Source organism: Euleptes europaea, chromosome 14 (assembly GCF_029931775.1).
Source record: "Euleptes europaea isolate rEulEur1 chromosome 14, rEulEur1.hap1, whole genome shotgun sequence".
NCBI lineage: Eukaryota > Metazoa > Chordata > Lepidosauria > Squamata > Sphaerodactylidae > Euleptes > Euleptes europaea.
Genome location: NC_079325.1, coordinates 4,709,837 through 4,730,014, shown reverse-complemented (window position 1 = coordinate 4,730,014; position 20,178 = coordinate 4,709,837). Strand labels below are relative to the sequence as shown.

The 20,178-nt window shown below is 51.2% G+C and overlaps 1 protein-coding gene across 1 annotated transcript in view; it reads right to left on the bottom strand.

Annotated features, from left to right (window-relative positions):
• ABCG4 (ATP binding cassette subfamily G member 4) overlaps positions 1 to 19,932 on the bottom strand; it is a 33,738-nt gene extending 13,806 nt beyond the window's left edge. The window contains exons 1-3 of the mRNA XM_056860464.1: positions 19,697 to 19,932; positions 1,875 to 1,992; positions 708 to 840 (exon numbers count right to left, since the gene is read on the bottom strand). Of these exons, the coding sequence (XP_056716442.1) occupies positions 708 to 840; positions 1,875 to 1,992; positions 19,697 to 19,925 (480 nt within the window). The 5' untranslated portion in view covers positions 19,926 to 19,932. The remainder of the gene's footprint in view (positions 1 to 707; positions 841 to 1,874; positions 1,993 to 19,696) is intronic.
• Positions 19,933 to 20,178: the final 246 nt, after the last annotated feature.

Genomic DNA, 20,178 nt, shown 5'->3' with positions numbered 1-20,178 from the left:
GATGGTTGTCATATCACCTACTACTTGGTCCTATCTGGAGATGCCGGGGATTGAAACTGGGACCTTCTGCATGCCAAGCAGATACTCTAACACTGCGCCACAGACCCTCCCACGATTGAGAGCATGAAGTTGTCCCACCCAGGAGGCCTCTTGTGTGATTGTGCATGATCATCTAGCTCTGCTCAGAATGAAAAATCCACAAGAACATAAGAAAAGCCCTGCTGGATCAGACCAAGGCCAACCAAGCCCAGCAGCCTGTTCACACAGTGGCCAACCAGGTGCCTCTAGGAAGCCCACAAACAAGACGACTGCAGCAGCACCATCCTGCCTGTGTTCCACAGCACCTAATATATTTGGCATGCTCCTCTGATCCTGGAGAGAATAGGTATGCATCTAGTATTCATTTTGACTAGTAGCCATGGATAGCCCTCTCCTCCATGAACATTTCCACTCCCCTCTTAAAGCCTTCCAAGTTGGCAGCCATCATCACATCCTGGGGCAGGGAGTTCCACAATTTAACAATGCGTTGTGTAATTAAATTAAATCCGTAACATCAGGTGCAGGAGGAGAGGGAAGCCCTCCAGCTAGTTGCGAGGTTCTTCAGTCCTGACACATGTGAGTCTCTGGAAGACCCCCCCTCGCCTTCCCAGGGCTGCCCTGACACCCTCCCCCTCCCCAGACCGGCTTGACCTTTCCAGTTCCCTCACCATCATGGCCTCGCGCACGGTGAGATGAGGCAACAGCATGTCGTCCTGCATGATGTAGCAAGACATCTTCCGGAAAGTGCGCAGCTCCCTCTGACGCCCGTTGACCAGGATCTGGCCCTTCATGCCCGTCTCCCTGCAAGCGACAAGGACTTTCACCTGAGCATGTGTGTCATGTGCCATCAAGTCACAGCCAACTTATGGCGGCCCCATAAGGTTTTCAAGGCAAGAGACAAGCAGAGGTGGTTGGCCATTGCCCTGGCGTTGCCAGGTCCCTCTTCGCCACCGGCGGGAGGTTTTTAGGGCGGGGCCTGTGGAGGGCGGGGTTTGGGGAGGGGAGGGACTTCAGTGCCTTGCTGCCTCACTCATTGATGGACTCCCTTCTCTTGGATGGTTTCCAGGTTGAGTTGCCAACCTCCAGATGGGGCCTGGAGAGCTCCCTGAATTGCAGCTGATCTTCAGACTACAGAAATCAGTTCCCCTGGAGAAAATGGCTGCTTTGGAGGGCATGGTACCCTGATGAGGTCCCTCCCCTCCCCAAACCCTGCCCTCCGCAGGCTTCGCCTCCCAAATTTCCAGGTCTTTCCCAACCCAGTGATAACAACCCTACTTCCAGGAGCTGCCTCCTGCCCTTGGCTGCCACTGCTTGCAAAGTAAAGAAGGTGACAGAGTAGGGTTGCCAGCTCTGTGTTGGGAGATTCCTGGAGATTTGGGGGTGAAGCCTGGAGAGAGTGAAGTTTGGGGAAGGGAAGGATTTCAGTGGGGTATAATGCCACAGAATCCTCCCTCCCAAGCAGCCGTTTCCTCCAGGGGAACTGATCTCTGTAGTCTGGAAATTAGCTGTAGTTCTGGGAGATCTCCAGGCACCACCTGGAGGTTGGCAACTCAATGACCAAATGGCCGGCTGTAAGGAACAGCAGCTGACACCTGCCCAGGTGTCTCTCTTCCTTTGTGACAGAGGAGGAGGAGGAGCTAAAAAAGGAGGCGTGGCATGGCATCCAAGATAGGGTGGAGCCTGGAGTGGGCGGGGTCTTCCGAGGGGGGCCGATCCTTGTGCTGCCCAAAGACAGAGGGCGAACAGCGGTGGATCTACAGCATTGACCTGACTACGGTGGTGGTCCCGAGCTCCGTAACAACCCCAGCCCTTTAAGAAAATAGGAACTTCCTTACCGGTAACCAGCCATGATGTTCATTAGGGTCGATTTCCCAGCCCCGGAAGGACCCATGATCCCGATTAGCTCTCTGCGGCAAAACTTTCCAGAGAGACATTTCAGCAGAGTCTTATATCCTGCAAAAGAGAACAGAAAGAGGGATCAGGCAGGTGATGAGGATTACCTAGGAGGCCCTAGACAGCTCAGTGGTGGTCTGAACAGAAGATCTACCAGCCAAAATCGGACTTGCAGTAGGAACCATTTGCAGTATGGGGCCATCAGACCTGGTTGCTTTCAAACTTCCCTTGGGAAGGGCACAAAAATTTCAGTTAATCTGTGAAGGCCAAAAGGGAGATGATTTTTGTCCTGCCTTCCTTTTGTGTAACAAGTAGTTGAAGACTTTCCCTTGCATGGATATCTAGAAGATGTTAGAAAAAAGCAAGAGTCCAGTAGTACCTGAGAGGCAGCATAATGTAGCGGTTAACAGCGGTGGACTCTAATCTGGTGAATGGGGTTGGTTTCCCCACTCCTCCACATGAAGCCAGCTGGGTGACCTTGGGCTAGTCACGGTTCTCTCCAAATTCTCTGAGCCTCACCTACCTCACAGGACGCCTGTTGTGGGGAGTGTAAGGGAAGGCGATTGTAAGCCGGTTTGATTCTCTCTTAAGTGGTAGAGAAAGTCTGCATATAAAAACCAACTCTGCTTCTTCTTCCCCTTAAAGACTAACAAAATTTCTGTCAGGGTATGAGCTTTAGAAGATGTTAGTTCAGATTAACACAGATGGCTTTTGATAGGTGGGAGCTACTAGCTATTGAGGACACCTTTGTTGGGTTCAGAGAGGATGCTGCTGAAAGGAACAATTGCAAAAGAGAGACTCTGATGCTTTCCTGGGAGTAAGCCCCATCAACTAACTTGGGACTTACTTCTGGGTAGTCCTGTTTAGGATTGCTCTCTGTAAATCCAGGTTTTGCATAGATATCTGGTAAAGAGGAGCCCTAGAGATGTCAAACTCCCCACCTCAACAAGTAATTCAGGGCTCACTGGGTTCAGAACTAGCCTAAGATACAGCTGTTAAATGTTCATTTTTATTGAAATTATATTGTACTTTATTTTTGTAAGCTGCTTTGGGTCCCCTTTGGGAGGAAAAGCAGGGAATGCATATTTTAAGTAAGTGGACCGTCATTTACAACCAGATTTTCCTGCCTGGACAAGTCACTCTAGAAAGTGAGCAATTGCTATAGTACAACAAAAACACAATTTTCCAGTAATGTGTGGATGCCTAACAGATTGACTGTGGCATAAAATTTCACAGGCAAGAATCCATCAAGTACCAGTGATCTCCTGGATCACAGCTCCTGCTTTTAGCTATGAAGAAACACCCTCATCTTGTCCATGCGGTGCAAGTATTTCGGTCCCTACCCCAATGCACCAACCCAAGGAGGCCCCTCCCTCAGGCCAAGCTGCCAAAAAGCCAAGCCGGGCCGCTGCGAGTCAGGGAACACTCAGCCAAAACCTGAAAGCTGGATCAATCTGGGGCCGCTGCCCAGTTCCCGGAAGAGAGGCGAGGTCAGCGCTGGCCTGCCTGCCCCGAATGGACTGCAGAGGCAGGCAGTTTTTGGAAGACTTCTTACTGGCATCCATTATGTGGGGCCATCTCAAGGTATCTCGTCATCCCAAATTAGGGGCATCCAACCTCTCCTGGGCTGCATCACCAGCTTGGTTTGACCCTGGCTGTTGACAGCACGGATCCAGGAGGAGATGCCAGTCATCTCCTGTGCCACCGATGGCCGGGAGCCAGCTGAGTCCCTGCGGTGTTTGGTACCCTCCCCAATTGCCACCTTAAGCAGTTGTTTGGCTGGAAAACTAAGCTAGAGAGCAAGAGAAAAGGATGCATTGTGTCACCCATGAGACTAGAGGGTGAGGGCAGAGCACCTGGACTGACCTGAAGAGCAGACGACTGAGAGGTGATATGATAACCATCTTTAAGTACTTGAAGGGCTGTCATACAGAGGATGGTGTTGAGTTGTTTTCTGTTGCCCAAAAAGATCTGAGTTCTGACCAGGAACTTTGATCACATTATATCACTCCCCTTTTAACATATAAATCTAATGCCTCCATCTCTGACATAATGCCTTTTTTATTAAGTGACAGGGATCCCAAAGCAACATTGTCAGTGGCAAGATTTATTTCAGTCCTTATATCCCTCCAACATTAGATTTATGCTGCTCAAGATCAATGGATCAAGGAGCTTCTAAGGGATAAAGGAAGGAAAGGAAAAGGTCTGACCAGAACCAACGGGTTGAAATTAAATCAAAAGAGTTTCCAGCTAAATATTAAGAAGAACTTTCTGACAGTTGGAGCGGTTCCTCAGTGGAACAGGCTTCCTCGGGAGGTGGTAAGCTGTCCTTCCCTGGAGGTTTTTAAGCAGAGGCTGGATGGCCATCTGTCAGCAATGCTAATTCTGTGAACTTCGGCAGATCATAACAGGGAGGGCAGGAAGGTTTGCATCAGTGTTTGGCTCTCATGGCCCCTTCTTGCATGCCCAGGGTAGTGCCGATCGCCACTTTGGGGTCAGGAAGCAATTTTCCTCCAGGCCAGACTGGTGGCCAGGGATCCTGGAGGATTTGTTTTTGGCCATATTCTGGGCATGGAGCAGGAGTCACTGAGGGTGTGGGGGAAGGCAGTTGTGAATTTCTTGCATTGTGCAGGGGGTTGGACTAGATGACCCTGGTGGTTGCTTCCAGCTCTATGATGATTCTAACAGCCTAGGGCGGACTCCAACCAACTTTGGTGCTGCGGTAGTGGAGCTGCAGCATGAATTCATAGGCAGCTACCGCACCAGACAAGTTGGTCGGACTCCGACTCCAGTGCTGGAGTCTGCACTGCAGCATCCAACCATTTGGAGAGGCAGATTTCACCACCACTGATGTAGAGGAGGCCAATGGAATGAAAGGGTTGCCACCCCTGCGCTCACATCTACTGGAGTTTAAGCACTAAAAATAACCAACACCCAAACCAATTAATATTATACATGCCCTTTCCTCCACATTATGGTGAAAAGCAATGTTGCAGAGCTGATTCTGCCTGGGAAAACCATGGCCATTTATGCAGGGCTGTTTCCCTGCAGTCACCCCCACTGACTGCTTCAGGGTTTCCTTTTGATTATGCATGCCTTTCCCAACCGTCAGAGGTCCCCTCGCTCTCCCCACACTCTTCCCGGATTCTTGCTAAAACAGCATCCAGAAAACATGGGCAAAATGCGCAGAAACGTGCAGAGAGAGCGTGGCGACCTCTGATGGTCGGGAAGGGCATGCATAATCAAAACGAAGCAGTGGCGCAGTCAGCAGGGTGACCAAGAGGGAAACAGCCCTGCATAAATGGCCCATGTCAGGTGGGTAGCAGTGTTAGTCTATAGTATCAGAACAAAATTTGAGTCCAGTAGCATCAGTGCAATTCTCCAGGGTATGTGATATTGCGGTATTTGATGAAGTGAGCTTTGACTTACAAAAACTTATACCCTGGGGAATCCTGCTTGTCTTTAATGTGTTACTGAACTCAAATTTTGCTCTGTCATTTGAACCCAGAGGAAGCTGCCTTATACTGAAACAGACCTTTGGTGCATCACAGTCAGTATTGGTTCTTGTAGGTTATCCGGGCTGTGTAACCGTGGTCTTACACAGCCCGGATAACCTACAAGAACCAATGAACTGACCGTGAAAGCCTTCGACAATACAGTCAGTATTGTCTACTCAATACTGGCAGCAGCTCTCCAGGGTCTCAGGCTGAGCTCTTTCACATCACCTGCTGCCTGATCATTATCTGGAGATGCCAGGGATTGAACCTGGGACCTTCTGAACGCAAAGTACTTCCACTGAGCCACTGTACCTCCCCAGGGGAATGGGACCAGGGGAATCAAACCCTTTCCCTGTAGAATCACAGCACTGATCATTTTGCCCTCTCCCACCTCTGATTTTGAATCTTAAAGAGAAGGAGACCTGAACCACTGATCTCACCTATTTCATGTTTCAGCTTTTGGCACCTTACAGTGTGAGGGAAAAGTTAGGCATTCGTGAAGTCATTCGTCTGTACCAACACAAGGGGGAGCAAGACCATCACAGGTCCTTTTCTCCATTCAAAGACTCACCTGGGCTGCACTTTTTCCCTTGTAGCCTATTGCTCCAACATGCACACAGAGACCCCTATGAATATTCCTTTGGGTTGAAGATATTGAGGAAATACTCTTCCATCAACCCAGAAGGTCAGACCAGAACCAACGGGTTGAAATTAAATCAAAAGAGTTTCCGTCTAGACATTAGGAAGAACTTTCTAACGGTTAGAGCGGTTCCTCAGTGGAACAGGCTTCCTCAGGAGGTGGTGGGCTCTCCTTCCCTGGAAGTTTTTAAGCAGAGACTAGATGGCCATCTGTCAGCAATGCTGATTCTATTACTTTAGGCAGATCATGAGAGGGAGGGCACCTTGGCAATCTTCTGGGCATAGAGTAGGGGTCACTGGGGGTGTGGGGGGAGGGAGGTAGTTGTGAATTTCCTGCATTGTGCAGGGGGTTGGACTAGATGACCCTGGTGGTCCCTTCCAACTCTATGATTCTATGAGTGGGAGAAGCCTGTGCAGGCAACAGGAGCTGCGTTTTGCGCACTGGAGCTCTTACACCTGCAAGGGATGGCTGGATTGAGGAGCTTTGAGTGCCATGTGCAATTTCTTGATTTGCTTCCTAAAGGTCTGGGGTCAAATCCTGTCATTCACTGTGAACTTGCTAGATTTCCTTGGGCATAACCCACAGCCTCTCTACCCCTCTTCTGGACCTGTAAAATGGGAACATTACCCATCCCGGGCTCTTGTGTGGATCAGCAAGTTACGGAATCCCCAGAAGTGAATGAAAAGTAACCAAAGGATAGAGAGGGGACCACCTTTTCTTAACGGCGGCTTCTTGACCCACCCCCTCCTGAATCTGAAGCATCTAACCATCAAGAAGAAGAGGAAGAAGAGTTGGTTTTTATATGCTGATGTTCTCTACCATTTAGGGAAGATTCAAACCAGCTTACAATCACCCCCTCCCCACAACAGACACCCTGTGTGAGGTAGGTGGGGCTGAGAGAGTGTGACTAGCCCAAGGTCACCCAGCTGGCTTTGTGTGTAGGAGTGGGGAAACAAATCCAGCTCACCAGATTAGCTTCCGCTGCTCATGTGGAGGAGCGGGGAATCAAACCCGGTTCTCCAGATCAGACTCCACCGCTCCTGCACATTCCCCCATCAATTTATGCTAACGTTGGCAATCTCCAGATGGTGGCTGAAAATCTTCTGGGATTACAACTGATCTCTAGGTGACAGAGATCAATTCCCCTAGAGAAAGTAGCTGCTTTGGAAGGTAGCTTCTATGGCATTATACCCTATGGAAGCCCCTCCCCAAACCCTACCCTCCTAAAGCTCCATCCCCCAAATCTCCAGGTATTTCCTTTCCCTAAACAGCCATTGGCTATTCATTAGGGTTGTCAACTTCCAGGTACTAGCTGGAGATCCCCCGCTATTACAGCTGATAAAGATCACCTGGAGAAAATGGCCGCTTTGGCAACTGGGCTCTATGGCACTGAAGTCCCTCCCTAAACCCCGTTCTCAGGCTCTGCCCCAAAAGCCTCCCGTCGGGGGTGAAGAGGGACCTGGAAACCTTACTATTCATCTACCATTTTGCACTTTTAAAAAAGGAGGAAATGAAATTTAATTTTTCCTTGACACCCTAAAAAGAAAAGTTGCCACATCTCTCACACTGGCAACCCGAACCAGATTCCACCCCGAATCCACCCGGCTTCCCCGCCCCCAACCCCAGTCTTTTCTCCGAAGCCTCCAGAGGGATTGGGCTTGTACCAGCCAGATCACTGGCCGACAGTGACCCATTTCAGATGCGGGCAGCAACACTAATCCTGCTGAGAATTACTGGGGACTTAAGCATCTGATTAGCACTTTTGGCTGCTGGAACTGCACAGGGGTCAGATGGCAGGTGAGCTGTGCCGCAGCGCCCGTTCTCTCTGTCTCTGTCTCTCTAGTGGAGTTGCCCTAGGGTTGCCAGGTCCCTCTTTGCCACCGGCGGGAGGTTTTTTGGGCGGAGCCTGAGGAGGGCAGGGTTTGGGGAGGGGAGGGACTTCAATGCCATAGAGTCCAATTGCCAAAGCGGCCATTTTCTCCAGGGGAATTGATCTCTATTGGCTGGAGATCAGTTGTAATAGCAGGAGATCTCCAGCTAGTACCTGGTGGTTGAACTGAAGCAAGATTAGCACAAGTACAACAGCCAAAATTCTGGCACATATACTCCACCCTTGGAAGTATGCTAATAATATATTATCAAGAACCAACAACTGCAACCTCAGTTGACAGCAAACAAAAGTAAGCACACAGGCTCTTATGCATTACATAGAACGCGAAGCGTTTAACAAATCAAAAAAGCAACGGAGTAAGTAAAACGCAATGGGCTTCCGGTAAATTTCCCTTTTCAAGACGGCTTTGTCAAGCTTCCGTATGCATGAAAATTCCTTTTAGGACAAAGGTGTACCTTCCCTGTAATAGTGGACGGCTTGCTGAGGTGGTTGGTACCTGGTGGTTGGCAACCCTAAGTTGCCCTCATAGGGAGATAATTTGTAGGGTTGCCAGCTCCAGCTTGGGAAATCCTAGGAGATGTCAGCATGGAGCCTGGGGAGGATTGGATTTGGGGAAGGAGAGGGCCCTCTATGGGGTATAATGCCACAGGCTTCACCCTCCAAAGCTGCCTTTTTCTCCTGGGGAACTCTGTAGTCTGGAAATCAGTTTTAATTCTGGGACATCTGCCGGCCCCACCTGGAGGATGGCAACCTTATCCGTGGTGGGAAGGGGGAGGTGGAGTACAGGAGCAGAGAACCAAAGAACAGGCCTGGGTGTAGGAAGTCCCCTTCCAGTTAAATCAGCTTGCACAACTTTGCGAGGCAAGATATCGCTGTTAGGACAACAGCCACACAGAACACTTCAGCAGTCCTGCCACTTTCCGGTCTGATACGGGGATCTGTGTAACCCAAAGGCTTCCTTTTTTTTCTCTTTGACCGACTGCAGTTGGCGCAAGGAAAAGCAACCGCTTTCCTGCGGCTTGCAGCTGCCTATTCCAATCTAGTAAAGTCCTTTGTAGGCCAGATTGGGGGGTGGGGAGAGAAGGAAAAGGCTGGCTTTTTTCTGAGTGCATATGGCTTGGCTCACTGCCACGAGCAAACTCCAGCTCCTTCCTCTGCAGGCATCTTTCTGCAGGGCACCAGCTCCCTGCTGGAGGCACACGCCGGCCTAGATTGTGCCAACCGAACCGGCGGTTTCCTAGCAACCGCAGCGCGCTTTCCCACAATGCCTTGCAATGAACAAAATGGTTGCTCCAGGGAGACAACACTGATGGGGAGGAATTGCCAACTCTGGGTTGGGAAATTCCTGGAGATTTGGGGTGGGGTGGAGCTTGTGGAGGGAGGGGTTTGAGGAACGGTGGGACCTCGGTGGGGCATAACGCCATACAGCCCCTCCAAAGCAGCCGTTTTCTCCAGGGGGACTGAGATAGGTTATGCTGACAGAAAGAATGACCGGCCCAAGGTTACCCAGTGAATTTTAATGGCGAGGGGATTTGAATCCAGGCCCCCTGGTACCTAGTTTGACACTCTAACCACTACACCATACTGTCCAATTGTCCAATACAGGCCTTTGGACAACTGTCTCTGACCTCTTTTTCTTATTCCTTGCAGAACGGATCTCGAACTGTCACCATCCCAAAGACACCAAGAAGTTTATTCACAGTGGGTAGCCGTGTTAGTCTGTTTACAGTAGTCAAAAAGGGCCAGAGTCCAGTAGCACCTTAAAGACTAACAAAAATATTTTCTGGTAGGGTGTGAGCTTTCGTGAGCCACAGCTCGCTTCTTCAGATACAGCTAGAATGTGAATCCATCAGATGGATGGACCGATGGATTCACATTCTAGCTGTATCTGAAGAAGTGAGCTGTGGCTCACGAAAGCTCATACCCTACCAGAAAATATTTTTGTTAGTCTTTAAGGTGCTACTGGACTCTTGCCCTTTTGGACTACCAAGAAGTTTGTTATTATCAGGAAACGCCAAGCAAGCTTTCCTTTGGGAATAGGGTTGCCGACCTCCAGGTAATGGAATTCAAAATATGGCACAAGACAAATATTTCCAAAATAGGAAAATAACAATGCAATTCTTGCTATTAGAAGAATGTATTGAGAACAAATAAGATACAAATACACTTCTGGAACAACAGATATGTGACAATGGGTAAAAAATGATCCCAAAATAAACACAAAATATAAGAATATACCGGCGCAAAAGCTCAGTTCATATCAAGTTCGTTGCAAATGGAGTTCATAAATATTGCATCACACAGCAACGGAAACGTGACGTGGTACAATGGAAATCCGGTATAATTCCATTTCGTGTAAACTTTCTCAAGTCTTCAGTCTTTCCGTGCAAAATTCATTCAACGCGTAAAGGAGTGTACCTTTCCTATGTCTTTGGACGGCAATAGTAAGACGTCTCCAGGTAATAGCTGGAGATCACCTGCTATTACAACTGATCTCCAGCCGATAGAGATCAGTTCACCTGGAGAAGATGGCCACTTTGGCAATTGGACTCTATGGCATTGAAGCCCCTCCCCTCCCAAACCCCGCCCTCCTCAGGCTCCGCTCCAGAAACCTCCCACCGGTGGCAGAGGGTGGACTCTGTGGCATTATACCCTGCTGAAGTCCCTCACTTCACCAAACCCCACCTTCCCAAGACTGCATCCTCCAGAGACTCCCAACCCAAGAGGCTGTGCTGTATGGAACCGGTGAAAAGAATTGCCGTAAGTGGAGGAAAATGTGCCAGCCAGAGAACAGGCTGAAGCAGGCTAAAAGAATCCAGCAGGTTAGGAGGATGGTGAGGTTACAATCCACCTAATCTCATCTCATCCTGAAGATCTGATCTTCTTTGTGCTCACACACACACACACGCACACTGTATTTCACTCTTGACAACAGCAAGTTGGAGAATTTCCCACTCACTCAAAACATTTGCCTTTTGCATTTTGTTTCCTAGCACTGGGGAGGGGGGGGGGAGAATTACTAAATCCATTTTTAGGGAAGGGGAATCTATCTGGGCTGAACTGTTTCCTTTCCATGGCCAGAGGTCCCTGGGTGAGTAGGCCTAGTGGCTCCAGCCAGAAACTGCCCAGCAGCGTGAGCTATACGGTGTGTTATTTGCTGTTTGGTTGTCGAGATTACATTTTTGTGTTTCTCGGTAAAATTCCTGGAGTCCCCGCAGGGAGAAAAGTAGGATGGAAACACTTATATATATTTTTTTAACTTCTTCCTGAAATCAGAGCTCTTTGTGTGCATTTCGAATCAAGTGACAAAATTTGCTGGAAGGCTGGAATCATTCTTATTTCCAGCGTGGACATGTCTGCGCTGAGCAGAAGTTAAGTAATCCAGTTTGAGAAACCTGCATTCCCGTCAAAGTGAGGGTTTTCACTTCCCCACAATACAGAAAAACAGCCCCTCCCCACTTCCAAGGTAATGAGAGTTTAATTTTGGGGTTGCTGCAGAATGCAATTCGCCTCCTGCCCCAGGGGAGTTGAGTTTTGGGAGGGAACTCAGCAGGGACATGATGCGGGGAGACCAATTCTCCCTCGCCGTTGCCCATCAGCCCCCAATGGGAGGAAAAGGCTTTTAAAAATGGCGCTACACCAACAGCGCGATGTCATTTTCAGCGAATACCTGGAAGTGACGTCACATTGCTGGCATGCTGGTGATGCAACCGCTCTAGGATTTGGACAAAACCCATAGAGTTTTGCTCAAATCCTCACTTCCAGATATTCGCTGGAAGTGATGTCATACTGGTGGCGCTATGCCATTCTCCCGTCAATCCATGCTGGTTGCTAGCCATTGGCTGGCAACCCGAAATGATGCCACGAAGATAGGGTTGCCAACCTCCAGGTGGTACCTGGAGATCCCAATAATTTATTACTTATTTCCAGATGACAGAGATCAGCTTCCCTGGAGAAAAATGGCTGCTTTGGAGAGAGGACTCTATGGCATTATACCATGCAGGGGTCCCTCCCATCCCTAAACCCTGCCCTCCCCTGACTCTACCACAAAATCTCCAGAAATTTCCCAACCTGGAGTTGGCTACCCTCACATCCACGTTCCAAAGCTGCTGTGTTTTTCCAGGGGAACTGATCTCTGTAGTTTGGAGATCAGTTTGAATTTCTAGGAGAACTCCAGGCCCTATCTGGAGTTTGGCAACCCTAGCTGAGAGGGGTTCTCTCTCTCTTTTCCCTTAGTACTTCTGGCTGAGTGAGCTTTAGTGCTGAAAACATTCCTGGTCTGGCACTGGAAAGAGATGGTGGGGCAGAACCCTTGTTCAGTTCCGGAGCATGAGCAAAAAACCACAGATGCCAGCCTCCAGGTGAGACCTGGGGGTCCCCCGAATTACAGCTCATCTCCAGACTATAGAGATCAGTTCCCCTGGAGAAAACGGAGGCTTTGGAGGGTGGGTCCTATGGCACTGTACCCCACTGAGGTCCCTGTCCTCCCCCAGGCTCCAACCTCAAATCTCCAGGAGTTTCCTAACCTGGATCTGGCAACCCTGCCCCCCCCCATCCCCCACCAGTGGCCAGGGCGGACCAGGCAACCCTACCACGGAGGGTTGCCACTTTCCCACTTGGAAAAAAAAAAGAGATTTTGCAAAAAGAAGAAGGGGGCAGATTACAATTTGCCGTGCAAGCCGGAGAGGAAGATAAAGCCAGCTGGAACGGGAGGAGCGTCCCTTCCACAACACCCCCTTCTCTGCACACCGCTGCACCAACCCAGCGCACGAGATGCCGCTGGCTTGCTTGCCTGCCTGCCACTCAGACAGAACTGCGGCTCGGAGCGCGGTTACTCGAGTTCATTGACTGCCAGTAACCTCCCGCCTGCCTGTAGCTCAGCAGCTGCGACTCTGGCTCGGCTCAGGCACGCCGGAGAGGACACCCTGCTTTGCAGGGCTTTTCTGAGCCACCTCCGGGGGGCTGTGGATGGGGCCTGACCCCAGCAGGAGACCCCACCAGCCCTGCCCGCCCGGGGAGCTCCTAAGTCTGCTTCCCCCAACCCCTGGGAGCTCTCTGCCATTTGCCAAAGAAAGGTGCATTGTTCGCTTGGCAAATGGCAGGCTGAGTCTGACAAACCCCTCCCTTCCTCCCCCTCTTTTTAAAGTCTGCACCTTTTTTGTGGTGCACAGTCCAACGGAGCCACTGGCTATCCAAGCAAGCCAGAAGCTTGCATTCTGTCTGTCGCACAACCTGTGTTTTTGCACTTTGAGTGGCATGCAGAAATCGCAAATTTCCGTTTGCGCCCAGCAGGTCAGGCCGTCTCAACCCAGTGCAACCCAGGCAAGAAACCCAGGCAACAACCGGAGAGCCACAAATTGTGTAATTGTCCAAAGCACACATTTCCCAGACATTCAAGGCCAGGGGGCTTTCACATTGGGTGGCCAAGTTAGGGTTGCCAGGTCCTTTTTTGCCACCGGTGGGAGTTTTTTGGGGCGGAGGGGAGGGACTTCAATGCCATAGAGTCCAATTGCCAAAGCGGCCGTTCTCTACAGGTGAACTGATCTCTATCGGCTGGAGATCAGTTGTAATAACAGGAGATCACCAGCTAGTACCTGGAGGTTGGCAACCCTAGGAAAAGTCCTGGTTGGAAAAATTCTGGAGGTTTGGGGATGGAACATGAAAAGGGTGGGGCTGGGGAGGGGAGGGAACTCAGCGGGGATATGATGCCATGGAGGCCACCCTTCAAAGCAGCCATTTTCTCTAGAGGAACTGACCTCTGTAGTCAGTAGATCCGTTATAATTCTGGGAGATCTACAGGATCCACCTTGAGGGTGGCTACTCTACTTTCACATCTGCTCCCCCAGGTCATACTAATTAAATTGATGGATTTTTATCCAGCTTTTCTATTACAATAGCCTAGTACAGTGGTAGGCAAACCGCGGCTCGCGAGCCGCATGTGGCTCTTTGGCCCCTTGGGTGCGGCTCTGCCCCTGGGCGCCGTGCCTGCTGCTTAGTCTCCCCCGGGGCCCGGGCGGCCGCGGTTCCTGCCGGCGCTTCTCCTGTTGCTGCGACGGCCGGCGGGCGGCCACCTCCCTCCTCCTCCTCCTCGACGCCTCTGCGCAGGTGCCACCTCTCCCGCTTGGGGCTCCGCTCCCCCGCACGTGCGCGGTCACAGCCCGCCCACCCCCGGGCCGTCAAGCCCAACCCCGGTCCCAGCGGCAACCCACATGGGAGGGGACCCTCAGACCCCCACTCGCCTGGAGAGAAACCTGGAGAGGTGGCAAGCGGCAGCCGGCTAGAGCCGCCTCCCAGTGCCCGGGGGGGGCGGGCTCGAGGTCCCCACAACCGCCGACCGGCCGCTCGTCAGCTGGCGAGCGGGAGAACCGGTCCGGGCAGACCACGCCCGGCCAACGGGGCGCTGCAGTGGCCATGACGGCCCCTGGCCCCCCGGCTGGCCCACCAGCTAGGTCCCCGGGGAGAGGCCGAACAGCCCGCCCATCAGCTGGCAGGCGGAGGGGGGAGCACGATGGCAGAGGGAGGCGCCGGGGAGGCAGAGGGGTCGGCGCGGCTCCAGTCCCAGCTCCCACCGGGAAATGGTTGGCGGGACGGTGGGGGAAACAGGCGCGGAGAGGAGATGCCTGAAGGAAAGACCCACCCCACGCAAGACGGGCGGAGGGCGGGCGGAGAAGAGGTGCGGGGAAAGGGATCTTTATAGCCTCGGGTTGAGGGAAAAGGGGTCGGAGCCTAGGTGGCTCTCAAGGGAAATCTCAACCGTTGTGCTGTTGATGTTTGGCTCTGTTGACTGGTGAGTTTGCTGACCACTGGCCTAGTACAATGAAAAGTAACAAACAGTAAAAAAATCCGCAGACCAATAAAGAGCTCTGGCAGTAACAGACACAGAAATATCAGTTTCAGAAATGGAGCCAAACATAGCTGTTAAAAGCAGGAGTGAGCAGATGCTTGAGAGATCAGAAGAGGTGCCAGGCCCCACCACCAAAAAGGCCCTTTTTCTTGAACCCAGGAACACCCAGAGAAAGGTTTCATTCAGGGCAAGTTCACTTGGGAGAGAGCAGTATGGTTACCAACCCCAGGTTGGGAAATTCCTGGCAATTCAGGGGTGGAGCCAGTGAAGGTGCGACGAGACCTCGGTGGGCTACAATGCCATACAGTGGCCCTTATTCCCCAGGGGAACTGTTCCTTGTCATCAGGAGAACAATTGTAATTCTGGGAGATCTTCAGGGCCCCACCTTGAAGATGGCAACCCTGGGAGAAAACATGGCTTGGTGGACAAGATTACACAGAAGGGAAGGTTCAATGCCCAACAGTTAAGGGTCTCAGATAGCAAGGGTTCCGAAAAACCATTCTCTGCCTGGGACCCTGGAGAACAGTTGCCAGTCCAAAGAAAGTTAGATAGACCAAGGGCCTGATTCAGTGTAAGGCAGCTCCATACTACCAACAGTCCATGAAAAAGAGCTGGTGCCACTACACATCGGGAACCCTTTGACAGAAGGTCAACAAAAGGATATTTTGTCCAGCTGGTACAACTCTAAGTGACTCTCCACACTACAGACTGGAAGAGGCTTAACCCTTTTTCCCAAGGAACCCTGCTGGGGACAGGAGACCTTTGCAGGGACCAAATGGAGAGTTCCCAGCACTTCACCCAACTGTAACGCCCAAGATTCTTTGGAGGAAGCCATCTGAGCCAATTCTCAGCCCAAACCCCCCAAGTGACTCCTTGAGGGCAGCATGATGAGGGGAGCACCAATCCCCGGCAGGGGCTTGCTTGGGTGGCTCCTGGCCATCAGCATAGGGTTGCCAACCTCCAAGTACTAGCTGGAGACCTCCTGCTATTATAACTGATCTCCAGACAATATAGATCAGTTCCCCTGGAGAAAATGGCCACCTTGGCAATTGGACTCTATGGCATTGAAGTTCCTTCCCTCCTCAAACCTTGCCATCCTCAGGCTCCGCCCCGAAAACTCCAGGTATTTCCCTACCCGGACGTGGCAACCCTACATCAGCAGCATGGGAGGACATTGGTCTCAACAACTACTGCCAGCACAGGGCCAAGGGTTGATGGGCACAGCTTGTTCGGGCCCAAAATACTTTGAATGGCCTGGTCATTACAGTGGGAGCTAACTAGGAGACAAGAGGCAGGATTGGGTTAAGGGATTCGTATTTCTGACAGGGAAGGGAATGACTTCACTATTATGGGACAAGTGACATCAGTGCAAGCTGGAAGGTGGTGTCAGGAGGCTGATCACTGAACCTACTGCATACACTGATGGGCCTAGGGTTGCCAACCTCCAGGTAGGAGCTGGAGATCTCCCAGACTGATCTTGAGACAGCAGAGATCAGTTCCTCTGGAGAAAATGGCTGCTCTAAAGGGGGGGGAGAGACTATATGGCATTTACCCTGTTGAGGTCCCTCCGCTCCTCCAAACGCCACCCCCAAATCTCCAGGAATTTCCCAACCCAGAACTGGCAAACCTTTGGGCCCCAATGCAAAACACAATACAGTTCAGAAAAACAACCTCCCATTCATGCCTGGAGTTCTCCTGAAATTACAACTGATCTTCAGACTACAGAGATCGGTTCCCCTGGAGAAAATGGTTGCTTTGGAGGATAGACTATGGCACATTATACCCCTCTGAGGTTCCTCCTTTTTCCAAACCCCATCTTCCTCATGGTTCACCCCAAATCTCCAGGAATTTCCCAATCCTGAGTTGACAATTAAACAAGGATCCCAAATGGCAGATGCTGAAAAGGGCCAGATTCTTGTTTGCAGTGGACTGGAGGATAAGAGTCTGGGGGTTGTCTACCTGCCTCTCCCTCTAGAATAAGTGGATCACCTTTCCCCACCTGTCAATTTGTGAAGAAGTACAGGAAAACAGGTAGGAAAAACTAAAGACTCAAGGACAGAGACAAGCTCTCAGGAAACCTGTCCCAGTCTTTTCCATCACCACCGAAGCCTTGGGAAAGGTATGAAGCCAGGTGACATCTCTTGCAGGTACTTTGACAGGCTGGGAAGGAGGGGGTGGAGCGTCAGGCATGGCTGAGACACACTGTTGATCCCTAGGCAGGGGTGGTGGTGGAAGATTCCGGAAGGACTTTGCAAAGTCAATAAAGAGCAGGATTAACCTGGATCTTCTTACTGGCTTAGGGAAAGCAAAACTCCTTTGGGCACAACAAGTAGAGATATAGCAGATGATTGGTCACCTTCCCTCCCAGACCCCTGCAGCCAGGGCATTTAGCACAGGCCGGGACATCTTGTGACCCTTGAACGCCAAGGCAATCCCCCCCCCAAACCATGCATTGGGGCCTGCCTGGAACTTGGCAAAAGTCCCGTCTTTCCAGTCCCAGGCAGGCAACATCTCCAAGAGCTTTATTTTGAGCTGTTGAATAACAGCCAGTTAATTTAAGCAATGCATTTTTAAAATAGAGCACATACGCCCCGTGCCCAGTTAAGGCACCTGGGCATCTGAGCTCAGTGGAAGAACGGGCGTGCCCTCTTCCCTTCTTCACTGAGGTAAAGGAACCATAACACAGGCATTTCACATACACGAGGGCCCAGTTTACAAACCGGGGGGTGGGGGCTCACACAATCCAAAAGTATTTGTGTGGTATTCACGCATAAGTTGGTCATTCTTCCAACATGCAAATAGCAGCACTTTCCAGGCCATTAGCTGAGCCAGGCCATATTATTTTAATTGAGCCAACAGTTTTATCAAACTGGTTGCTAATTTTGCCAATGCCCTGACCTTAGGGTTGTCACATCACTCTTTGCCACCGCTGGGAGGTTTTTGGGGTGGACCCTGAGGAGGGCGGGGTTTGGGGAGGGACTTCAATGCCATACAGTCCAATTGCCATAGTGGCCATTTTCTCCAGGTGAACTGATCTCTATCGGCTGGAAATCAGTTGTAATAGCAGGCGATCTCCAGCTAGTACCTGGAGGTTGGCAACCCTACCTGACCTGGATGGCCCAGGCTAGCCTGATCTCATCAGATCTCAGAAGCTAAACAGGGTTGGCCCTGGTCAGCACTTGGATGGGAGCTGACCACAGAAGTCCAGGGTTGCTACACAGATAGGGTTGCCAGCTCCGGATTAGGAAATACCTGGGGATTTTGGGGGCAGAACCTGAGGAGGGCGGGGTTTGGGAAGGGGAAGCACTTCAGTGCCATAAAGTCCATGTCCCAAAGCAGCCATTTTCTCCAAGGGAACTGATCTTTTCCAGCTGGAGATCAGTTGTAATAGCAGGAGATCTCCAGCTAGTACCTGGAGGCTGGCAATCCTATATGCAGAGGAAGGCAATGGCAAACCACCTCTGTTCATCGCTTGCCTTGAAAACCCTTCGGGGTTGCCCTAAGCCGGCTGCAACTTGACGGCCCTTTCCACCGCCAATTTTGCTAATAGATTGTTCTACCTTACCCAAATGGCAGATAAAGTGAGTTATAGATCCCGACCAGAGTTCAGGCCCCTCTGTAAATTCCTCCCTCTCACACGCAGCCGGCGCTGCCACCCTCTGTACTTTCCTAACACCCCCCCCCCAGCACTCTTTGGAGCTTCCTTTTCCCTCTTGTCTCTGGGGGCTGCTGATTGGCATCCCATTAAGAGCGGCTCGTTAAAGAGAAGCAACCTCTCCCCACCTGCCATAATCCCTTCTAGAGTGCCGATTCCTATGCATGAAGCGCTGGTGCCACCCACGCAGGGTAACAGTCCCCAGAGAGAAAGACACCCAAGGCCCAGGCAGGAAAGGGATGCTAAATTTATCTCCTGATCATTGTGAGCTCCTGCCTCGCTCAAAGACCTTGGATTCTCACAGGATCTTGGCTGTAGCTCTGACACAGGGGGAGGGATCCATCCCTGAACTAGAACTCCTGTCTCTGAAACTTGAACATATGAAGCTGCCTCATACTGAATCAGACCCTCAGTCTGTCAAAGTCAGTATTGTCTACTCAGACTGGCAGCGGCTTTCCAAGGTCTCAGGCGGAGGTCTTTCACATCACCTACTTGCCTAGTCCCTTTAACTGGAGATGCTGGGGATTGAACCTGGGACCGTCTGCATGCCAAGCAGATGCTCTACCACTGAGCCATGGCCCCTCCCCTAAAAGATGAACACATGAACACATTAAACTGCCTTATACTGAATCAGACCCCTGGACCATCAAAGCCAATATTGTTTACTTAGACCAGCAGCGGCTCTCCTGGGTCTCAGGCAGACCACAGCCCCTCCCCAACTTCACAGGCTGCAGGATGCTTCCTTTCCCTTCCCGCCCTCCAATGGAGCCAGGCTTTGCACTTAAAACAGTTGCTGCAGTCCATCCCCGAAGGGGCCGCATCACGTCAGTGGCGCAGACCTTGGAAGGGAGGTTATCCTCTGGCAGGGTCAGTTGTGGGACTTCAGGCACAGATTTCCCCCTCCCCGGCACCGTTCCGTCAGCTTCTCTCCTCTCATTCGGCAGATCTTTTCCTTCTAGGGTTGTTGACCTCCAGATGGGGCCTGGAGATCTCCCAGAATTACAATTCATCTCCAGCCAACAGAAATCAGTTCCCCTAGAGAAAATGGCTGCTCTGGAGGGTGGACTCTATGGCATGATACCCCATTGAGTTCCCCCAGGCTCCACCTCCAATTCTCCAGGAATTTCCCAGCCTGGAGCTGGCAGCCCTATGCGTTAAACAATTTCCTACTGTTCTGTTCCGAGAGGAAAGGCAGCCTCCGAACAGCCTAAACCAAAAAATCCAAGAAATGGCCTACCTCTCTTCCTCCACCAAGGCCCCTCACGGACTGAGTACGAGAGGTCGAGAAACTCAATGTCAACGGCTGAGCGCTTAGGCAGATGTGAGAACCTCTGGGCATCCGTGATGTGGTTCTCCACCTTCTTCAGGTGAGTGGTCAGGAGGGGAGCATCCGGTGACCCGGAATTGCACACGGGATCCTCCAGGGCGATGGAGACGCAGGTGGGGTCGAGACCCTTCTCCGCCATCGCTGCTGAGCTGCAGGAAGACAGATGGGTGGGACAAGAAGCTGTCAAATGGAAATTTGAAACATATCATACCTTTAATATACTGAACCCATCAAAGTCTGGATGGGCTTTTGAACCCATGCCGCATTAACACCTGTGACTAAACAGCCAGATGCACACTCTGCAAGCTCAGCTTCACAGTGTCTGCAGTGGAGGTGCCCCCATGGTTAGAAACATAGAGCTGGAAGGGACCTCAAGGGTCATAGAATCATAG